General features: G+C 41.8%; 2 protein-coding genes across 6 annotated transcripts in view; both read right to left on the minus strand.

The window, feature by feature from the left end:
* Positions 1–17,982, minus strand: part of LOC148849222 (delta-1-pyrroline-5-carboxylate synthase) — a 53,939-nt gene extending 35,957 nt beyond the window's left edge. For 2 of the 5 annotated variants that reach the window (XM_088949101.1, XM_088949100.1), the window contains exons 1-6: positions 17,537–17,930; positions 17,160–17,308; positions 15,233–15,304; positions 15,001–15,104; positions 2,984–3,086; positions 2,677–2,838 (exon numbers count right to left, since the gene is read on the minus strand). In XM_088949101.1, the coding sequence (XP_088805227.1) occupies positions 2,677–2,838; positions 2,984–3,086; positions 15,001–15,104; positions 15,233–15,304; positions 17,160–17,219 (501 nt within the window). In that variant the 5' untranslated portion in view covers positions 17,220–17,308; positions 17,537–17,930. Of the gene's footprint in view, positions 1–2,676; positions 2,839–2,983; positions 3,087–15,000; positions 15,105–15,232; positions 15,305–15,618; positions 15,681–17,159; positions 17,309–17,536 lie in introns of those variants that run through there. The other 3 variants (XM_088949102.1, XM_088949103.1, XM_088949099.1) reach the window with 3 other exon arrangements.
* A 2,605-nt stretch (positions 17,983–20,587) lies between these two features.
* The window catches only part of LOC148849223 (ubiquitin carboxyl-terminal hydrolase 14-like), a 58,780-nt gene continuing 55,773 nt past the window's right edge, over positions 20,588–23,594 (minus strand). Inside the window, exon 3 of the mRNA XM_088949106.1 lies at positions 20,588–20,809. Coding sequence (XP_088805232.1) covers positions 20,775–20,809 — 35 coding nt within the window. The 3' untranslated portion in view covers positions 20,588–20,774. The remainder of the gene's footprint in view (positions 20,810–23,594) is intronic.

Consider the following 23,594-nt stretch of genomic DNA (forward strand, 5'->3'; position numbering starts at 1 on the left):
GTCCCTATTGAGTCCCTTGATGTGTCTGCCTCTCCCTCAAATGAATCAAGGTTGGATCAGTTGTTCCATTCTCCTTGTCCTGGTACCCTACCTCCTCGTCCTGTCCTCAATCCCAAGGTGTATCAAAGGCAAAGATCCAGAAATGTGCAGGTTGTTTCTCCTACAACACATGAACCTCCTACACTTCCAGTCACAGAAGAGACAACAGGTACTGGTTCAGCACCCTTGGATTCATCCATCCCTGACCTTGATATTCCCATTGTTGTTAGAAAAGGAAAACGAAAGTGCACTGCACACTGCATTTCCAAGCACCTTTCTTACAGTTTGCTTTCACCTTCATACTTTGCCTATCTCTCTTCTGTTGCTTTTCATCCTATTCCCAGGTCTGTGTCAGAAGCTCTTAAGATTCCAGAATGGAGGGATGCTATGAAATCTGAAATAGATGCCCTACACAAGAATGACACATGGGAAGTGATGGATTTGCCTTAAGGGAAGGATCATGTTGGTTGCAAGTGGGTCTTTATTATCAAATACAGAGCTGATGGTACCATTGAAAGGTACAAGGCCAGGCTGGTTGCAAAAGGCTATACACAGACATATGGGATTGATTATTTAGAGACTTTTGCACCTGTTGCCAAGATGACATTTGTGAGGGTTCTTCTATCTTTAGCTGCTCACTTTGACTGGCCCCTTTATCAATTGGATGTGAATAATGCATTTCTGAATGGTGAATTACATGAGGAGGTTTACATGTCTCTTCCTCTAGGGATGTATGGAACTGATATAAAAGGGAAGGTATGCAGGCTGAAGAAATCTCTTTATGGACTAAAACAGTCCCGTAGAGCATGGTTTGAGAGATTTAGAACAACACTTGTTAACTTTGGTTATGTGCAAATACAGTCCGATCATACTTTTTTTGTGAAGAGGAGTGGACCTCTGGTAGTATATCTCATTGTGTACGTAGATGATATTGTAGTGACGGGTAATGATGCCTCAGGAATTCAAGATCTAAAATATTTTCTCCATACAGAGTTTGAGATTAAAGATTTGGGGGAATTGAGATACTTTCTTGGCATAGAAGTGGCTCGATCCAAGGATGGGATTCTTATCTCCCAAAGAAAGTATGTTCTTGACTTGCTCTCTGAAACTGGAAAGATGGGTACTAGACCAGCTGCTACTCCTATTGATATGAGTCATAAACTCTTAGCCTCAGAAGGGACATTGTTAGAAGACAAAGGAATCTTTCAGAGACTTCTTGGGAAACTTTTGTATCTATGCATGACTCGGCCAGATATTGCATATGCAGTCAATTGCATTAGCCAATTCATGCATGCTCCTCGAGACACTCATTTGGCAGCTGCAGAGAGAATCCTAAGTTATTTGAAAGGCTCCCCAGGAAAGGGTATTCTGTTTTCCAAGCATGGTCATATGAAACTTGAAGCTTACACCGATGCTGACTGGGCCGAGAACATTGATGACCGAAGATCTACATCTGGGTATTGCAGCTTGGTAGCTGGTAATGTTGTTTCTTGGAGAAGCAAGAAACAATCGGTTGTTGCTCGGTCTTCTACTGAAGCAGAATACAGGGCCATGGCACATAGGGTTTCTGAATTATTATGGCTAAAATCTTTGATGGAAGAACTTGGAGTTGAATATGACAAGCCAATGATGTTATACTGTGATAATCAGGCTGCCATCAACATTGCTCACAACCCAGTGCAACATGATAGAACCAAGCATATTGAAGTTGATCAACACTTCATTGGGGAAAGGGTCTCTTCGGGTGAAGTGTGTCTTCCTTTCATCACATCTGAAGGACAGTTGGCATATTTTCTTACCAAAGGCATTCCCAAGGAAAAACTTCAGCATGATACCAACAAGCTTGGCATGATTGACATCTATGCTCAGCTTGAGGGGGAGTGTAGAGAAGATGGGCCGAATGGCCCATAGGTTGTTTATTCTTCTTGTTATTTTGGGCCCATCCTGTCCATGTTAAGTTATTTTTTTAAGTTCTTTGTAAATTATTCCCAACTAAGGGCCTCCTTATAATTACTCAAAAATATCTAATAAAACAGTGTTAGAGGGCTGAGATAGAGACAGTTCGAAAACTCTTCTCAGAACCCTCATTGCTGAAACACACAAGTCTCCTCTCCTCTCTTCAGTTTCAACATAATCCTTTCTTTGGGGTTGGGGGATGGGAGTTTAAGTTGTTGTAGGCATGGCTGGCATGCCTTCAGGCAGCATTTGTAACGAGGAGAAAAAACTACTCTAAAATCTAAATGTAGCTACTCCTCTTTTTCCACTAGAGAAACACTCATTCCTAAATAGCATATGCGGGTTTGCATTTCTCATTTTGTTGTGCAATATTACCAATAAATAAGTGGTTATGCAGCATACCCTCTTTTCTTAGTCTCTTAGACAGTGCAACTTCAGTAATTTTTTTCTGACCTGGACAGAATCTTGTCTATGGTCAAAACCCTGCTTAGTCAAGCATGGTGGCTTAGCCTTGACCCATTCATGCTTCAAAGTTCTGAATAACTTTAACGAACAACATATTCTCTATTATAAAACATAAAAAAGTACCAATGGAAAAAGTGATATACGATAAAATGATATCTTTAAATGACGCACAGACCTCCAATTAAAAAGAAAAATCCAAATCCAAAAGTAACTTACTTCATATGGAGCTTTCCTGGTACTGATTGCATCATTTTCATTAAAAATAGGAATAACCCTCAGAGCTAACAATGATTTCACTGTTTCACATAGTTGCATTCTGAAATCAGGATCCCTAAAATCATTATCAGTCACAAGAAGCTGGGATGAGGTCACGTCCAGCTGCAGAACATAGAGAAATCAAAAAAAAAAAAAAAAAAAAACTTCAGAGAAAGACATTGCACTAATAATAAGGAAAGAAATGCTATGCATGTGAAGCAACCTGCCATTATAGATGCTATGTGGTGAGGTTGTAAATATGCTTTACCTGACTGAACAGTGCATCATAAAGAGCCATAAGACCACTCTGTCCAACAGATGCGCATGCCTTGCCATCAAGTTCAACTTGTGGCTTTTGGAGATCAGCAAAGCTACAAGAGATAAAAAACATAATTTAAGTTTGTCTAGTAATTATTCATCCCATAAAGCCATCCTTCAGTCAAACATATTTTGAAGTGTATAAGAAAGGCAAAAAAACTAAATATATAGTGCAAGGAAAAGTGCATACTACAAATACTTGGAGCTATACACAAACAAATGAAGCAGCATTTTGATATTATTCTCTTTTTCCTATGCCTCTCAGTAGAAGGAAATCTAACTATGAAACCTTTTTGTATACAATATAGTTTGTTTCCAAATGACATAACTATGGCCCAGAAACCAATATTACAGATTTACCACTGAAATATGAGAAAAAGAAGAAACATATTTGGATAATCTGATCAAACCATATCAACATGTTCCTTAAAATAAGAAACCACAGGTCCACAGTTTATTAGCAGATGATGTTTTAAGTTTATAACCCCTTAATCCTCTAAAAATTAATGCATAATACAACAAACCACTAATTGATGTAACACTATTTGGTGTTTAGTTGACCTTTATGGAAAAACACTCCAGTAAATAGCTTCTAAATCCAAGTAGGGAAGGCAGTGGTGCTTTATAATTGATTTCTCAGTCAAGCAGTTTGAGGATGTGAGACCTACTTGGAAATTTATCTCTCAGCATCTTGAAAATTTTCTTTGGGAAGTTATATCTATGAATATATTAGCAGATTTTAAATTTTCAGTTTGATCTGAGAACAAAAGTAGAACATCTGCTTTGCTGGCTTTAAAGACTCAAAACGTTGCCTTTTGACCAGATACATAATTCTTTTTCTGCCTAGCCTAGCAATATTCTTCCCTCATTCTGTTGAGTCTAGGTGGACTGTTGAAGTCGTATTAGGGTTTCATTTTGTACTAGGCCTACACCCACTTTTATTCATAACTTTGATGGTTATTTTTTATAATGTGATTACCATGATTCTCTAATTTTCTTTTGTTTAATAGCCAAAGGATATATAAATTATTTCTAGGGTAAATTACAAAGAACCCCCTGTACTATGACCATGAGACAAAGACCTCCTTCCATTAGCTTTCCGTTGAAATCTGCCATTGCAATATTTTTTAATCCCCATACTACCCTTGTAATAACTATTAATTGGGAGAAAACATTGTTCATCTTCCCCAACCTCACGATACACAAACAACAGCGGTGACAGACTTCCATTGAGGTCCTCCCTCTCTCTCCCCCGACCTCTCTTCTTCCCCTTCCCCTTTCTCTCCTCCCCTTTCTTCTTTCTGATTTCTTCTATTTTCCGTTCCTTGCAGATGAGGAACAAACAGCAGAAGGATGGAGTTACTAATGAAGTTGGTTGGAGGCTGGCCACGTTTAGATTGCCAGTGATATCATCTGTTTTGCTTGTTTAAATTCTAATACTGGCATTCTGACTCTTCTTGCCAGCCATGTTTAGACTAAGGACTCGAGATCAGGTCGGCCGCCCAAAGTACTGGTGGTAGTGAATATGTTGTTCACCTTCTTCATTGGTCAAATGTTCTTGGCGATGCTCTGCAAATTCAAGTTCGGACTCTACTTCTTTGTTGGATTGGTGTTGATCATGACAGTGTTCATCTACTTGTTTTTGACGGAGACAAGAGGTGGGCCCATTAAGGAGATGATGCTCATACGGAGGCAGCACCCCTTCTGGGGCAAGTTCATTCCTGATGAAGTTGAGAGTCTCGAGATGGGTAGAGGGAACAAGCACTAATATTATATGGAGTCTCCTAATTGGCCGCCCTAAAAGCAAGCGACAATGTTGGGATCAGTTCCCGGTGGGAACGCCGACGGCACCAAAGAGGCAAAAGGGCTTCCATACGGTGGGTAGCCGAAAAGTGGTGGGGCGGAAGCCGGTGGGTAGCTAGAGGACGGTGGTGTTGAAGACGGTTGATAGGTGGAGTAAGGCGGAGGAGCACCACCCGAGCTGCTTCCACTTCCATGGGGCTTGTGCTTGTCCTTGGAGGGCTTGTCCCCTGGCGTGTGGTCGGGAGCGTAGGGCGTAGAAGGCGCAGCGTAGGGTTGCACCGGTGGTGCTCCGTAGGGAGTGGCCGTTCCATACGGCTAGGCAGGTGGCACACCGTAGATGTATCCTGGAACTGGATACCCTGACGGATAGCCTGCCATGATTCTCTACTTTTCTACTTATTGCGAGGGGAAGACTTTGACTTGAAAATTGAAACCTTTGGCTTCTACGATGACCCAAGGGGGGCATTGTTCATCTTCTTCGGTTCTTCGACACATAGTTCTGGCAGCAACAGTCTCCTCCACCTCCATTCCTCTCACCTCTCATCGTTTTTCCACATCTCCCTCCCCCTGTTCTCCCATTTTCTCCAATGAAATAAACAAAGAGGGGCAAAGAGTTGCTATTCATTGCTTCCCACCTTGAGGTGAAAAACAAAGTAGCGACGAGAAGAAATCTCTCTCCTCCCTTGGTGAGTTGATTAAGATCTGGAGGGAGAGAGCTGCCGAGAGATTTCTTTCTTAGGAGTTTAGGCGTTTAGTTAGTTTCCTTCTCATCTTGCTTTGTTTAATTTAGCGAACACATAAACGATTCAAGGATTGGCAATTTTGGTGTGTGCTTTTTTAATTTCAAAGAGTTGGGAGAGAGAGAGAGAGAGAATGAGAGAGGACGGTGAGGGAGGGGAAAAGAAGAGAAAAAAGGGAAAACAATAGATTAAATAGGTTTTAAGAGAAAAAGGGCAAAAAAAAAGAAAATAAAAAAGTTTAGTGGGGTATTTTGGTAATTAACGCATTCCGTCATCTGACTTAACGGTCAAGGGGGGTCTTTGTCTCATGGTCATAGTACAGGGGGTCTTTGTCACAGATCCCATAGTATAGGGGGGTCTTTGTAATTTACCCTTATTTTTATATGCCACTACTTCATGGTAGCATTGAGAAACATATCCTAGACAAATTTGGTTTCAGTTTCCAATTAACATCATATATTTCCCTCAAACTGTTCCTACATTATCAACTGATTTTTCCAGTGAATAGATGATTTAGAATTGAAAACATTCTGCTTTGATGCTCCTGCATTAGCATTTTCACATAAAGGTGCAAAATGTGGCAAATCCCATTGACTCACTTATGAAAATATTATCTACTGCAACCTAAAACCTTTGAACAGATGGCTATAAAGGGAAGGAAGAGAACTATGGTAGTCATAAAAAGAATGTGTTGTGTAAATGGAAAGTTATCCTGCATAGATAAAATGGTGGAAAATGTTTCTTCCAATCCCAAATAGTTGAGATAAGACCATGTATGACCGTGATATTGTTAGGTGCTGCCTAACTCGGTTCGTAGAGTGAACCAAGCTCGTAAGGGAAGAGGAAACTGAACGGAAACAGAGAGGGGGGAAGAAAAAGGGGATTCAGAGGGAGAGAGAGAGAGAGAGAGAGAGAGATTTGTTCAGATGGAATTCCTGCCTCTTTATTTCTTCTTCGGGTTTTTATAGACAGGTAAGTTGTTTACAGTTGCAGTCTGTTACAAGATGGTTACAGCTTGTTGTAGGACTGTTATTCTGTTCTAACAGTCAGCCACTTGGACTACATTCTTGCTGATGTGGCTTCTCCCTTTTCTTGTAAACTTGGTAGGCAGGCTGGCTATTCCCGTGCACAGGCCTTGGTTTTCCGCAGCTCTTGGTCTTATCAATACCCCCCTGGTTAAGCTGGATCTTGCCCTCAAGATCAATATGAGGGAACTGGTGTTGCAGTTGTAGATAGGGTTCCCATGTGGCATCCTCTTCCGGTAGTTGTGACCACACAACTAAGGCTTCTGGAACAATGTTGGAGCCTTTCTTGACCCATCTGGAATTAGTGATACGCACCGGCTCTGTTTCTAGGTTCATATCACTTGAGAATTTTGGAAGATGTGGTTGAGTTATAGCCTCTGGTTTCAGGCATTTTTTGAGAACTGAGACATGGAAGACTGGGTGCACTCTTGAATCTGGTGGGAGATCCAATCTGTATGCAAGAGGTCCAATTTTCTCCAAGATCTTGAAGGGTCCAAAGTAGCGAGGTGCCAGTTTGTTCCATCTCTGCTTTTGTACAGAAAGCAACTTGTAGGGAAGCAATTTCAAGTAAACCATATCACCAACTTGATAGTGTGCTTCCCTATGGTGTTTATCATATGATTGTTTCATCCATTGTTGGGCCCGGAGTAGGTTCTGTTTAAGTTCCTGTAGAATGCTGTCTCGATTTAGCAGGTGTTCTTCTGGTGAAGCTACTGTGGAGCCCCTCTCATAGGGAATCAATGTGGGTGGATCACGACCATATAATGCCCTAAAAGGGGTCATCCCAGCCGATATTTGATAGGTAGTGATGTACCACCAGTGAGCCCAATGCAGCCAGCTGAACCACTGTCTCAGCTTTGTTCCGGTGAAACATCGTAGATATGTTTCTAAGCAACGATTGGCCACCTCCATTTTCCCATCTAACTGTAGATGGTAGCTTGTGGATTTGCTGAGCTGTACACCTAGGAGGCAAAAAAGTTCTTTCCAAAAGAGGCTGATGAAGACTGGATCTATGTCAGAAACAATATACTTTGGGAACCCATGGAGTCGAGCTATTTCCCGCACAAAAGTGTTAGCTACTGTAACTGCAGTAAATGGGTGTGGCAGTGCTAAGAAGTGGCTGTATTTTGTAAGGCGATCAACCACTACTAGTATAACTGATTTACCGGCAGAGGTCGGTAGGCCTGTTATAAAATCCATAGAGATATCTTCCCAAACTTGGTTGGGTATGGGTAATGGTTTTAGTAGGCCAGCTGGGGATTGGGCCTCATACTTGCATTGTTGACATACCTAGCATGTAGATATGTATTTCCTCATGGATTTTAGCATACCTTTCCAATAAAATTGGGATGACACTCTCTTATATGTGCGTAGGACTCCTGAGTGTCCACCCATCGGTGTTGCATGGAAGTAATTTATGAGTTGGTCCAAAAGTGCTGAGTCCACTGGTAACACCATTCTACCTTTATAGTACAGCACTGACCCTTGGATAGAATACCCCGGTTTGTCCCCTGTTTGCTGCAACAACTGTGTCTTTATTGCTTGGAGTTCCTTATCACTGTCAGCTGCCTCCCTTAGTTGGTCCCATAGCGATGTCGTGGGTTGTTGGAACACCTGCAATTGGAGTATGCTCCCCACTCCATGTTTAGGTTGACGTGACAATGCATCCGCAACCCTATTTGTTGCTCCTGGTTTGTATTCAATAGTGTAATCAAAGCCCATTAACTTTGAGACCCACCGCTGCTGATCTGGAGAAAGGACCCATTGTTCCAATAGGAATTTCAAACTTTGGTGATCAATCTTAATTACAAACTTACGGCCTAGCAAGTAGGAGCACCAATGCTGAACTGCTAATACAACTGCCATCAATTTCCGGTTGTAGACTGAAGAGTGGTTTTGTGTGATGGATGATGCCTTACTGAAGAAGGCAAGGGGCTGACCATCTTGCATCAGCACTGCTCCCACGCCCAGTCCCGATGCATTGCACTCAACCACAAATGGTTTGTTGAAATCCGGTAAGACAAGAGCTGGTGGGGATGACACCGCTGCTCTTAAGGCTTCAAATGCTACTTGGGCTTTGTTGTCCCATCTGAATGAGTCCTTTAGAAGGGCTGTCAGTGGTGCTGCAATTATCCCATAGCTTTTAATGAAGCGTCGGTGGTACCCTGTGAGTCCTAGGAATGCCTGGAGTTCCTTGGTGTTACATGGCATTGGCCACAGTTGGACGGCAGCTATCTTGTCTGGATCTGCTGAGACCCTTCCATCTTCCACCACATGGCCCAAATAATGTACACGGCCCTGCCCAAAGGCGCACTTCGATTCTTTGACATACAATTGATTTTGTAACAGAATGTCTAGGGTGATCTGCAAATTCACAAAATGTTGGGCCCATGTGGGCCTGTACACCAAAATGTCATAAAAAAAGACTAATATGAAACGACGTAAATGTGGCCTAAACAAGTCGTTCATTAAGGCTTGGAAGGTAGCTAGGACATTTGTAAGGCCAAGTGGCATAACACAGAACTCATAGTGGCCATCTGAAGGGATGAGAGATCCATCATATGGATGGCCGAACCCTACAGGAAGGTTGGGCAAAATTTCAAAAATTTCTCTCTCCCATGTGAGAATCACATTCCCTATTTTAGAAAACTACATTTTCAATGATCAATCTTGAAGCCAAACTGAACCAGATCTGAAATCAAAAGGGAGTGGAGGGATATACCTGATACGAGGTAATAATAACCCCCAATGAAGGTGTTCACGCCCAAGGAGAAATCCAAAGACTGCTTCCACCGACAATGACACGGTGCAGGATGAAGCAGAATCAGCAGGACGGCTCTTCAGCAAGAACCGAATTCTTCAGCAAGAATGTGATGAAGGGCTGGTGAGCACGACTTCAGATTACCTTTTCTACCAAAAGGTAATATCAAGAACCTTTCTTGATCACTCCCACAGGTGAAGATCGAACTGGTATGGCGGCAAGAGCAGGAGAGAAGAAGACAGTGCAATCAAATTGTGTTGTCTCTCTCTGGAAATCAATAGTCTATAAGATGATCTGGAGGTTCGCCCTACTCCTCTATTTATATCCTTAAAGAGAGGTTCTCTTAATCCCACTAGGAGTTTCCTAATCCAAATCTTTTATTTGGATCTGAACTCTCTTTAAAAGATAAGGATATCCCTTATCTTATCTACAGATAAAGATCAGCCTTCTTAATCTAATTAGGAGTTTCCTGATCCAAATCTTTATTTGGATCTGGACTCTTTGAATGGATAGGGATAATCCCTTATCCTATCTGCTAATCTAAATCCTAGAACCGCCCTCTTTTAATTAATCTCATTAAGCCAGTTCGAATTGGGCTTTAGGCCCATTAAGTCCATCTGCTCACTTAGCCTCCTATCTGTTGTTCAGTTGGTTATCCTTGTATGGCATGGGACCCAAACATTGATCTACACATCAGCCACATGGGTTTCAGCCCAGCCTCTGTTACAAGGCTTGGCCGAATTCACTATAGGAGACAGTGAACCCTTGAGTCCATCACCATGAGCTCTTAATGGGTCCAACATTTACACTAAATGGTCCTTGGGTCAAGCCACCTTATAAAAACCTAAGGACTGTGGACAGATGCAAGATTAGCCCATCAGGTATTACCCTCAATGGTCTTACACTTAACCTCTCAGCCCATAATGATCAAACGCTGCCTGACAAGAGAGAACCTCTCCCTCGGTTGCAAGGTACAGTGTTGCACTCTCTACTCATATGAATCCCGAGAATTAAAACCTTTTGCAAACATTTTGAAACCTTAAATATATATATATATATATATATATATATATATATATATGTATGTATGTGTGTGTATCTCTATATAAATATAATTTGCAAAACAAATTTCAACGGTTGAAATCAACTGCCGGCAGTTTAGGTTTCCATAAGAGAGAGTGTATCCCCGATCATTCACTTTGTCCGACAAAGGGGCTGATCCTGTCACTATGATCACCCACTCAGATGAATTCTCGGACTGTCCCAACATACCCAGGTTTTGAACCCCTCTAAGGATCTCACTGATTGGCATATCAAAGATAGCCCAATCCGACACCTAGTGTAGTATCATAATCGAGTCTAGGGGTCAGGTGTAGCATTCCAGTTTTGCCCATCTATCTCCAAGGTCCAAGGCAATATTGGAATTATGGTCCGACTCAGGGTTTCAAGAAAACCCACACTGCATGTACCTCAGGTCTCACCTTAGCAGTTGAGACAAGCCACCCCAACCAACTTGGTGGCACATCAATGTCAACCTCAGCAGAATAAATCTCCCGAGATCTATCCAACGGCTGTGAAGATTCTAAACTAACACGAGTCTCATATGTGTCCAGTTTAAGGGTATTACACAGAAACACACCATAATAACATGAATCAAATATGTACTTTATTCATTTACATTAAATGTCATAATGTACATCATTCTGATTAGATCTAAGGGCATACACTGTCTAACACCATCATGAGTCCGAAAGGCCGTTTTTGGAATGTCACTTTCATGGACTCTAATCTGATGGTATCCAACCCGTAAATCCAACTTTGAAAAAATTCTTGCAGTCTTGAGTTTATCCAGTAGCTCATCTATTATTGGAATTGGAAAGCGGTCCTTAACCGTAATATTATTAAGTGCCCTATAATCCACACAAAATCGCCACATCTCGTCTTTCTTTTTTACAAGAAGAACGGATGAAGAAAATGGGCTATGGCTAGGTTGAATAAAATTTTTATCCAACAGTTCTTGAACCTACCTTTCAATTTCTTGTTTTTGAAAATAAGGGTAATGGTAGGGCCTTACATTGTTAGGAGGCACATCCGGCAATAGTGGGATTCTATGGTCATGATTCCTTGTTGGAGGTAGGTCCGTTGGCTCCTTGAAAACTGCAACATATTGCTGGAGGATGTTGCAGAGCTGCTGTTTGTCAGCTTGAGTTGTTGTATCCTGGGCCTGTATGATTTGATCCCCAAATGATGAGCTCATTCGGGTCTCGTGCTTCTTTCAACATGGATTCCAAGCTTATTGGGCTGGCTTGGCTATCTGAGTAGCCTTGCAAATGTACTCTTGTCCCTTCTATCATGAAATCCATAGACAAAAGGGCCTAGTCGCATAGAATAGGCCCAAGTTGCTACAACCATTGAATTCCTAATACAATGTTGGCCCACTTAACTCTAGTGGATACAAATCAACCCGAAATTGTTGATCTTGGATGTGTAACCCAATGTCTGTGCAAATTCCATCGCATTGGAGTGAGGTCCCATTTGCCACATGGACCTTAAATGAGGTTGTGGGCTGAACTAGCAATCCTAATCGTTTGACTAGAACAGTGGTTACAAAATTTAGAGTGCTACCATTGTTGATTAGGATAGACACCTGGCGACCCCGAACTAAACCCGTCACCCTCATGGTTTGGGGTGATGAGAACCCTGCTAAGGCCTATAGCGATATTTCTGGTTGTATGGTCTCCACCCAATGTTCTTCAGTTGACAATCCTTCTTCCGGTTGCTGATCCTCCTCAGTCTGTAACAGGAAGGCTTATTGAGTTTTGCATCTATGACCGGGGACAAACTTATCTTCACAGTTGTAGCAGAGACCTTTCTCTCGACAATTTTGCATTTCTGCCCACATTAATTTCTTGAATGGAATTACGGGACTCTAGCCTAAGTTACCTAGTGATTTGCCTAATATGCTGTCATCTTTACCGGACCCCATCCCTTCCGATCTTGGTGTAGTAAATGATTTGTTCGTTTGCTGCCAGAGCCTATTTAGACGTCGGGCTTGAGCTATCTTTTCTTCTTGGGTGCAGTCTAGGGCTGCTGCGGCCATTACTATTGCTGGGTGAATCACCTTGACCTCCAAACGGATTTCTTCCTTGAGTCCTCCCACAAAAGCTCCGACCAAAACCTTCTCTGACCACCCTTGGACTCTCAACAATAGACATTTAAACTCCAATCGGTAGTCACAAACACTTCCTACTTGTTTTATCTTCGCAAGACTCTCGTCAAAATCTTCATAACCGGAAGCCCCGAATCGGACGCACAGAGCATCCTTGAAGTTGAGCCATGAAATACGGGGATGTCCTCGACGGTACCATTGATACCAGGCATCTCCGTCCAAATGCATTGTTGCCAATGCCACCCTGTCTGATCCGGATGTCTCGTTGTATTCACAAAATCTTTCTGCCCTGTATATCCATGGGATGGGGTCTCCGCCTGAGAAAACTGGGAAGCTCAGTTTGGTGTTTCTTTCCAGGGTGGAGCTGCTTCTTCGGTTGCTTCCTTGGCTAACTCGATCTTGGTCAATTTCCCTATCTTCAACCGACGGGCTCTGCTCCAATCTTTGCAAGATTTCTGTTAAAGTATCCTTGATACCTCGCATCTCGCCTGAAACTCGGTGGAGCTCGACTTCCACTTGATCAACTCGGGCCTCCATGGTTGTAGATCGCGTATTGATCATGCTCTGATACCAATCTGTTAGGTGTTGCCTAACTCAGGGTTCGTAGAGTGAACCAAGCTCGTGAGGGAAGAGGAAAATGAAGGGAAACGGAGAGAGGGGAAGAAAAAGGGGATTCAGAGGGAGAGAGAAAAAGAGAGAGAGAGAGAGAGAGAGATTTGTTCAAATGGAATTCCTACCTCCTTATTTCTTCTTCGGGTTTTTATAGACAGGTAAGTTGTTTACAGTTTCAGTCTGTTACAAGATGGTTACCGCTTGTTGTAGGACTGTTATTCTGTTCTAACGGTCAGCCACTTGGACTACATTCTTGCTGACGTGGCTTCTCCCTTTTCTTGTAAACTTGGTAGGCAGGCTGGCTATTCCCGTGCACAGGCCTTGGTTTTCCGCAACTCTTGGTCTTATCAGATATAGAAGTAGGCAATAGGCACATAATCAAAGGTCTTCTATCTTCTAAAGGAAATTTAGGAGTCCCCCAAATCAAGACTCAAATTTTGAATGGCAGAAAAGACACATTGTCGCTTTACAGGTGCAAAGTGCTAAACAGACAGTTTCATAATGGCATGTGTTAGTGTTCTCATGCCTATGCCAATGAATAGAAATTTGAAATTGTAATACTTTTACAAATATTTAAGCAAAATGTTACATATGGAAGGTAATAGAGACTATAAGATGTTCTTTTGAAAGACACTAAACTATTAAACACACGAATTTTCTCTCAAAAAGATATGCAAAAAGAAAAAAGAACCAACATGAAACACTGCAAAAAGTAATAGATAGAAATCAAGTCAGGTGGAAGAAATAAATTCAATAACCATAAATGCTTGTAGGCCTTCTGATGCTTTTCTAGTGATAGATATCTATGATGAGGTTACTAGAAGAATACAAAAGAGCAGGATAGTTATTTTCTACCATATGGGAATTTGTGTACCATATCTAATCTAGGATACATACAAACATTAGCCTATAAAAATGGCATCAAGACAGAGTGCAAAAAGCATTGCTTGTTCTAGTAGCACCACTGTTTATTTTTCTAATTTTGAAGAGCATTATATACATTGTTTGTCAAGTTGCGAGGAAAGTAGAAAACCAACTTCTTCATCTTCTTATATGTGTTTACTAAAGGCCTTTAAATACCTAATATTTAATTTATTTTACAGTAGGCTGAAAGTAGATATAAAATGTTATTTTCTAGTGAGAAGAAAAACTATAGTCAACCTTCATCCATGTTCACCAGGACAATCATGAAAGAAACAATACTTTCCCATGAAACTGGCAGAAGGCAAATGATGCTCAGGAGAATAAATTCTTTGAAAAGAGCAGAAAAAAGTAATTAAAATGATCCTATTTCTCAAATGATGCCATTCTTTAGCTGGAGTTGCTCCTAACAGAAATTAAAATGAACAAGAAAGCGAAGGTGGAGGTTGAATGAATGAAAATTTATGAAAATGAAATCAGAAGGCAATATAGAATTTAGGTCAAAATGTGTAGTTACTTTTTTCTTTTGAAGGGCTACACAAGAGGGGGGGGGGGGGGGGGGGGGGGTAGGCCATCCCCCAACCCAGGTGCAGGTGGGATTTGATCCCAAGTCTCTGCTACAACCAGTAGGAGACCTTACCAACCAGCTGATTGGCACCTTACAAATATGTAGTTGCAATTCATCTTATGGTACTCCCAAAAAGAACGATGAAAAAATTGCAAACAGTTGACAATCTATTCCTTGTCAAATAACAGAAATCTTTAATCCAAATTACGCATTAGTTAGGTAATAAGAATCAATCAGAAAGTAACTAGTGCCTAACTGTCAAAAAATTATAAGGATATGCACTAATACTTTCTAGTAGAAAAAATCAGACTGCATTTTCTCTCCTTCGGAGAAAGTAAAATGTGATAGCAGAAAGGAAGAACGGAAACCTGCTGTTAACTAATCTCCTGTATCTAAGCCTTTGACGGCCAACACCAACAGCACCTGAAGTAACCAAAATAACCTCATAGCCTCGAGAGTTCAATTCTTTAATCTGCAGTTCATTTCATTAAGAGGGTAGCATTCAAGCTCCAAATTAAACTGCTTTGATTGGGGGTATAAAAGAAATGTAAAGCAATATCTAAGTTCTATAATAACCAGGAACAAAAAAAACCAGGTTACCTGCTCACAAAGTGCTCCTAGTCTGCCCAAGGCCAATCTTCCATCAGCTCTGGTGACAACAGCAGTTCCAACCTTTTATAATCAAAACAAAACAGGAGCCTCTATGTCAAATCACAAACCACTAGAATTAATTGATGAAATCAAAGACCAAAAAAGAATTCCGCACTTGCAAGAAGTCAAACAAATGGTATTCATGGAGTTATGTCAACTAAAAAATCCACAGGGACTATCAAACTACTCAAGTACCAGTACCAAAATCTAGAGTCTAGTGGAAAAGATGTAACAATGACAATAACCCTTTTTGAGAGAATGTTTTTATGAGGCCGTTTTGAGAGAAGTATAGAAATACTATTATAGGAAAATAAAAGCATCAAGTACAACCGTACAACAAGATGCTGTATGCAGGGACAATACAAAAGCTGCCCCTGCAGCACTATGCCTCCAAACCCTGCATTATAAAAAGATTATCGTATATAAGAAAAGGAATTACAACCTATAGTTTTAAACAGCTTATGTCTAGCTAGCTAAGAGAACACTTTTCCCAATATCTTTTGAAAACAAAATCAATAGAGCTGCTCTCATTCTTAAAGATTCTTGTGTTTCTTAATGACAATAACCCATTTGATTAAGAACTTTATCCTGCTTTAAAATATAACAAGATAAATTCTTTTCAATTTGCATTACTTCCCCTATACATATCCTGAGCAAAATAAGTAAGTCATGCAAAAACATAAAAAATAAAACACCTACTGGTGAGTGGTGACATTAAACCAAGTATAAAATTTCCTAAGAAAAGGAAAAAACGTCCATTGGTGACATTACTTCCCCTATACATATCCTGAGTAAAATAAGTAAGTTATGCAACAGATCCAACATATGCAAACATGATTTTTTTTATCAATAACGAAGGGAAAATATTACTAAAACAAATATTATGTACAAGAATAGAGTGAAAGGGGAACATGTTATGCCTCCTAGATTGATTGAAGGTCACATATAAGATTGAATTATCCAATAAGGCCCTTTTACCTTGGATTATCTGGCAAGTGATTGGATAAGGGAAACTGTCACACTGTTTTTTATTATTGTTCTCTTTTGTTGTCCGTATGTCTTCTACTTTTATAGAATGGCCATCCTAATGTTTATCAAACACACAAATTGATCGGAACTAAATAAAATCAGTAATGGTGGTCACTGCAATAGCAGGAGCCAAAGCATTTAAGCAAAAGCATGCTCTCACTGATCATTTCATCTATTCATCTGTGAACTTGGAAGCAATATCTAGCCAAAATGTTGTGCCACTTTAGCTTAACAGTGTAATCCCAACCACTCCGTACAAGTTTTTGGACTATAAATGTATAACGGAAAGAAGTTGAAGAAAGATACTGATGGGACCAGCCATAGAGCTACTCTGATGTCTGAGTGGATTACGTTAGCGTTGGAACTAAAGAATGGGGAATTTCTACATGCAGACGATACTAAATGACCTCAGCCATCAAGCCAGCTAGTGACTTCAGTAACAAAGCTAAAATTCTCAGTCGCTACCCACATTGTATTAGCAAATTATTAGCTCAAATTGGGGAAAAGCTTTCTTCTACTCGCCACAAAATCTTGGAGTCAAGTGTAAATGCAATCAAAATATCAACTTCCACAATCCAAATAAAGCTTTCAACTAATCCAGTTTAGTACTAAAAGCAAAGTATGACAGCAGAACGATCAAAGGAAAAGAAGATAAATTTACTTAAAAAATCACTGGCATTTCTATCAGAAATAACGGTTTTGTAAGTCATCAGAGATTTCACTAACAAAAAAATAGGGTTTACGAAAAGAAAGACCAATGGCAAAGAATTAGAGCCACAACGCTGCAAATAAATCACACCAATAAGTGAAAAATATAAAGAATCAAGTAGAAGAGAATGAGTGCAACCTTAACAATAACACGCTTAACGTCTTTGACGAAAGCTCGAGTCGGATCCATGGCGTCCATTGCGTTTCAGTTGTTCGGTTCTTGTTGATGGACGAAGAGATTCGAGAGTCCTACTATTCAGTGATTTTCTTCCACTGTGCGAATGCGGTCTGAAATGCAAGGAACAGGGGAAGGAGCTTAAATAAGACGCAGCTTATGCTTGCGGTGTCAAATGGACTGGATTTGGTCCAATCCGATCCGGTCCATTGTAAGTCCATTAATGGACCAGGTCCAATCCAATTCAATGAATAGTTTGGACCATTTGGACCGGTCAATTCAATATCTGGACCGTCCATTGTTCAAAACCGTTTTAATTTTATCTGGACAACGAGACTTACAAAAAACAGGGAGTTCTGTGAACAGTTCCGGCAGATCTTGCTGCGGTCGGATCTGAACCGAGATTTCGGCCTGAGAAACGATGCTGAACTTGAGAGGAATACTTCCGGCAGATCTTGCTCCGGTCGGCTCTGTTCAACCAACAATGAGACAGAGCTTGTACGGTATATTAGGGGAGATAAAACACTAGAAGAACCAATGTGGATGATGGACGATGAGAAGACTCTCAAAAAGATCATGAGAAACCACCGAAAATCCGAACGAAAATGAGGTGCAGATCGCCGCACCGCTGCTGTTCGGGTGTCGCGAGGTCAGGGAAGATGAACAGTACCGAACGATGGATGGAGAGGAAAATGGAAGGGTAAAAAAGATCAAAGATAAAAAAGGAAGAAAAACGGAGTGGAATCAGAGGTGGAATATGGCTTTGTAATTTTGTCAAATCGAGTATAACTTCGGTCCAACCGGGTTTAAGGGATTAAATCGGGATTCATGGGTGGATGGTTAAGATTTATAGGCCAAAATGTGAAGTGTTGTGATGGCTTTGATCGCTGATTCGGGTTTGGTGTGCATGGGCCAGTCAGATTGACCAAAACGAAATCTTTCCTAATGAGTGGGTAAATTGGGGGGAGTTTTTGGTTAAAATTTCGTAGGATGGAGTTTTTGGTTAAAATTTCGTAGGATGGAGTTTTTGGGCGGTATGAGGTGAGTAGTAAGGTGGCCAACTGGGCCCAAATCAGGCTGATATGGGGGGTAGTGGTTTTGTCAATTTAGGGCTTCTAAATGGAATCTTGGTGTAATGAAGGGGCAAATAAAGGCAGTTTTGGGCTGAAATTTTATAGGCGGTTTTGGTCTAGGGGTCAAGATCGTAAGATTTTGGGTCAACAGGATAATCTAGAATGAAATCTTGGGTCGAAACTTTATAAGGTGGTGTTTCGGTGTGTTTAGGTCTCAAATGTATTGTTTGATTGGCTCAGATGTGTTTGGATCAAGGGGGTCTGGGTTGCAAGTGTTTCGGCTATGACAAGGCTAAAAAAGGGAATCTTGGTTTAATGAGAGGGTAAACGGAGGAATATTGAGCTAAAATTTTGAGGGTGAGTATTTTGGAATGTCTAGGATTTAATGGTGGTGTCTGATATGAGAATTGAAGTGCAAGTGGGTGTTGATCGGAACCATTAAATTGGTATCAGGTATATTTAACGATGGATTTGAAGGCTTTAATGCTAAAAGTTGGGTGTTTTGGATATTTGGGTGTTCTTGATTGTCCCGAGAACCAACCGATTTGGTTTTGGGTCCAAACGTTACATACCTTATCGAGTCCAAACCCACCAAATATAATTTATAGTATATTAAATAAATAAATTGTATATATATATAAATATATAGAGAATATTTAATATATATTATTGATTTAGGCGCACATGGCAGGCCCAAGATGGTGACACATGGCATGGGCCGTATTGCATCCTAGTCGTCAACTAATAACAAACTCGAGGCAAGCTCAATTATAAATAAGTGGTGTCACTCCCTAGGTAAGATATATTGGCTTCTATTGCTCTAAGCTCCCTAGCTCTCTAGTGACCTCATATGAGCTATCTCTACTCAGGCTTCGCCCAACCCCTTGTTACGCACTTACAAACTTGACCGTCGGAGTCTCCACACTTGGAATAACACCCAGGGCCTCTGACATGTTCCTTTGCTCACAAGTCGGACCTTGAAGCCTTTGTACTCAGCTAGCCCTTGTCTACGGAAGCATAATTACATTGTTACCCTCATCCCATCCTAGGCAGCAACAATTGGCGTTGTCTATGGAATCGATTGCTAAGACTTCCCTTAGGTGAACACTTTCTCAAAAAACTACTAAGCTTCCAACACAATGGCCAATAATCAAGATAACACTCAAAACGCTCAGAACCTTGTCACCATGGACCAATTCAAGATGGTCCTTGACCGGCTCGACAATATTACCCAAAGACTAGACGACGTGGGGCGCTCAGCAGGAGGCCGCCCCCAGGGTAGCCACCCCGCTGGCAACCAGGGGCATCATAGTGGACGCTCTTCCCAGGCTCCACTGATCCAGCGCCCCATTAAACCTAAAAGATCCAACCCCTCTATATCCAACAGCAGTAGCCTATGCGCTAGCAAGTCGTCGAAGACCTCTTGCCTCCCTAGCCGACGAGGAGGAAACCCAGCAGGGTCTAGCGACAACCATCGGGACCATGAACGACACTATCTAGTGAAGAGCCCTCGGGACGACGACGAGCGCTCTGGCAACTACAGTCCTCCTTCGTGGACTGGAAGCCGACGTCATGCCTCTCCCTCTCATGTATCAAATCTCTGTGAACTCCTCAATGATCAACGAGCTCGGAGGAACTAGGACATGCTTGCGTCAGAATACTCTAGGAACTAGTCTGACCCATTCCACATTCGAAAGGATTAGGACGAGGCCCATGCCCCCAATGATAGAAGAATTCATGACCTACAAGCGTAAATCGGCACCATGCAAGATGAACTTCGACAAATCAAGGAGGGCCGAGGTGATGCCTCCGCCAGTTAGAAACCTTTGTCCAATAGAATGGACGCCTTCACCGAATCCATCACCTCAAAGCCTCTCCCACCTCACTTCAAATCCCCTACATTGAAATGTACGATGGAACCATCGACCCGAACGACCACCTAGAAAGCTTCCAAGCGCTCTTGCTCCAATGTGGATATTCTGACACCTTGACGTGTCGAGCGTTCCAGCAACCTTCAAAGGGGGCAGCCCGCCGATGGTTCTCGGGACTCCCCATCACTCCATCAGTTCTTGGGAATAGTTCACCAATCTCTTCCTCTACCACTTTGTCAACAGTCGATCGTGCTCGAAGATCGTTGTCTTGGTGTGTCCAAAAGTGTGTCGTTAATCACTTTGGAACACCAGTTTAATCATTTAATTTTTTTCTGACTCTCAAACAGTTACTAACACAGTAAAGGGAGGAGAATGGGTCGTATCCACAAAGAAGCAAGGGAAAAATTAATAAACACTCAAATCCGGACAAGAAAACACAAGAGGGAAGTGTAGAAATATAAAAATTAATTAATTAAACTGAGAAAAATATAGAATTCGAACAGTACTGAAAGTTAAAAATGTAGAAACATAAATAAATACATAAATAAATTAATAGACGAAATGAAATAAAAATCGGTAATCCGATCAGAGGTAGCAGTCTACGGATCTCTCCTTTAACCCTCGAACTTCTCGAGCTAGGCCTTCCATCTTACCTGGCCAAATTGCAGATCTACAAAAAAAAACGAAGATCAAACTAAATGAAAATAAATTGCAGAAAGTAAATAATGAAACTAGAGTTGAAAGAACATAAATTAAAACTAAAATAAAGTAAAAGTGGTTGGGATTCGATTCTAGAGGTGGTAGTAGTGGTATGGCGAACTGCAAGTGGGAACCCTCCTCTTGCTTGGGCGTCCTCCTCTTCCTCTACCCCTGAAGTTCTCAAGATCAACCTTTCGTCTTACCTGGGGGCAAAATCCAACCCTTTTTCAGGAGCCCTTGGGTCCTTTTTATAGAAAAATGTGGATACAACTGGGATTAGAGAGAAAGAGGAGGGTGGCAACTTGGTTTTATAAAAAAATATGGGTGCCCTAGGGTTTAGAATGAAGAGTTAGGATGGTTCTAGGGTGATCATAAGGTTGAGAAGAAAAGGAGAAGGCACCCAATATTGTGTAAGATTGATATTTAATGGCTAAAGGCTGAATGGTGAAGATTAGAAATTAGGTGGCTCCTAGGGTTAGAATGCTAAAAAGAGAGTGTCCTAATGGATGGTGGAGATCAGAAGGAAGGGAAGGAGGATTTAGCAGTTAGGGGCGGCTAGAGTTTGTTAAGAATGAAAATAATGGGTTAAAAGGCGCCCTAGGGTTTGCCAAGGCGTAGGGAGCAAGCTAATATAGTAGGAGGGGCACCAAACTAGGTTTTGCAGTTAAGAGGCGCCCTCTTGCTTTCAATTTTTCACAAAAACACCCCATCTCTCAGCTGGGCTTCTCACCAGCTTCCCAAAATCTGCATTTCATCCATGAAAACTTCCCGGTTTTGCACAAAATTTGCACAAAGATCGTCAGAGGCCACAACATTGAAATTAACTAGGAAAATGACACAATTTGACTACTCTAAGGCCGAAAATACCCATGAATTGATGTCTGGCATCAAAATGCAAGGTTATCACGTCTCCCTCATGTCCATCCAACAGAAGTGTGGCAAAAGCCTGCGGTCCTACATCAACCGCATCAAGAAAGAAGAGCTTGAGGTCCGAGACCTCGACCCCTCAGTCTTCATGCATGCAATAATCAACAACCTCCTACCTGGACCCCTCAAGTGGTCCTCCACCAATACATCGCCCAAGACCAAGGCAGAAATTTTGAAGAAGGTGTAGAAGTACATTGCCGCCGAGGAGGCCTCGGCCAGCGAGTGCCAATAAGGTGAGGCCAACCCCAGACAAAGGGGTTTAGAGAAGAAGAGGAAGAATGGAGACAACTGTGATAGCAACAACAAAAATAAAGATGGCAACAAGAAGCTGCTAGTCTTGACCTATAACAAATACATGCCACTTAACTCTACCCAAATGCAAATCGTCATGCAAGTAGGGAAAGAGGAGTGCATGAAGTGGTCAGAAAAAGATGAAGAGGAACCTTAAGAGGGGTAACCCAAAGAAATACTACAAGTACAATTGTGACACTAACCATGACACCATGAATTACTATGACTTGAAAAATGAAATTAAGTCTCTCATCCGTCATAGTCACTTGAAAGAATATGTGGGGGTGATGTTGGCATCTCGGCCTCAACAATAGCAGTAGTAGAAGCACAATAACAACAACCTGGCCGGGGTTATCGATGTCACCGCCTGGGGTACGGCCTCGGGTTGAGCCTTGGCCTCGACCTGAAAGGCCTACGCCAGGTAACTCAACACCCAAGGGCCAGCTCCCAAGAAGCCAAAGAAAGATGAGGTCATTTCCTTTTCGGACAATGACCTGAAGGAGGTTTCGGTGCCCCATGACGACACATTGGTGGTGTCGATGACCATCACCAATTTCATGGTGAAGAGTATCCTCATCAATAGCGGATCATCAATCGACATCCTCTTCCATGAAACTTTTGAGAAGATGACGCTGACTATAGAGTGGCTGCAGCTGGTCGATGTGCCACTCGTTGGCTTCTCCGAGAATGTCATTAAACCGGAGGGAATAATCACCCTACCAATCACGGTAAGAGTAATGCCTCGACAGGTGATGACGATGGTCGAGCTCTTGGTCGTTAAGATAGGCTCCCCAACAATGCCATCATTGGTCGGCTAACCCTTCATGCACTCGAGGCGGCCATTTCCTCCTACCATCTCGCCCTGAAGTTCCCCATTGAGCACAGTGTCAGAGTCATTCGAGGGGATTAACAAACAGCCTGACAGTGCTATTTGGCAGCACTAAGTGGAAAAATAAAGAAAACTTTGCCATTAGAAGGGCCCAATCTCAAGGACAAACCATCGAGCCAAAGTTAACCGACCGAGGAACTCATATCGGTTCCCCTAGATGAGGATGAGCTCGAGAAGACGATGCGCATTGGGTCCAACCTTCTTCCAAACACCCTTTCCAAACTATTAAGCTTCCTCAAAACTAATGCTAACGTTTTTGCTTGGTCTGCTGCTGACATGCCCAAAATTAACCATTCGATCAATTCTCACAGGCTGAGCATGGACCCGAGCTATAAGCCAGTTCGACGAAAAAAGTGGAACTTTGCATTAGAGCATTGGAAAGCTATCGGAGAGGAGGTAAACAAGTTACTTGACACTGGTTTCATCTGAGAGGTGCACTACCCTAATTGGTTGTCCAATATGGTCATGGTTAAGAAGGCTAATGGAAAATGGCAGATCTGTATTGATTTCATAGACCTCAAATGAGCATGTCCTAAAGATAGCTTTCCTTTGTCAAGGACTAACCACCTCGTCGACGCTACCACTGGGTATGAGCTTCTACTCCGGATACAACCAGATCAAGATGCACGTTGAGGATGAGGAGAAGACC

The sequence above is a fragment of the Nelumbo lutea genome, chromosome 6, assembly GCF_056320005.1.
Source record: "Nelumbo lutea isolate HS-2025 chromosome 6, American lotus-T2T, whole genome shotgun sequence".
In the NCBI taxonomy this organism is placed as follows: Eukaryota; Viridiplantae; Streptophyta; class Magnoliopsida; order Proteales; family Nelumbonaceae; genus Nelumbo; species Nelumbo lutea.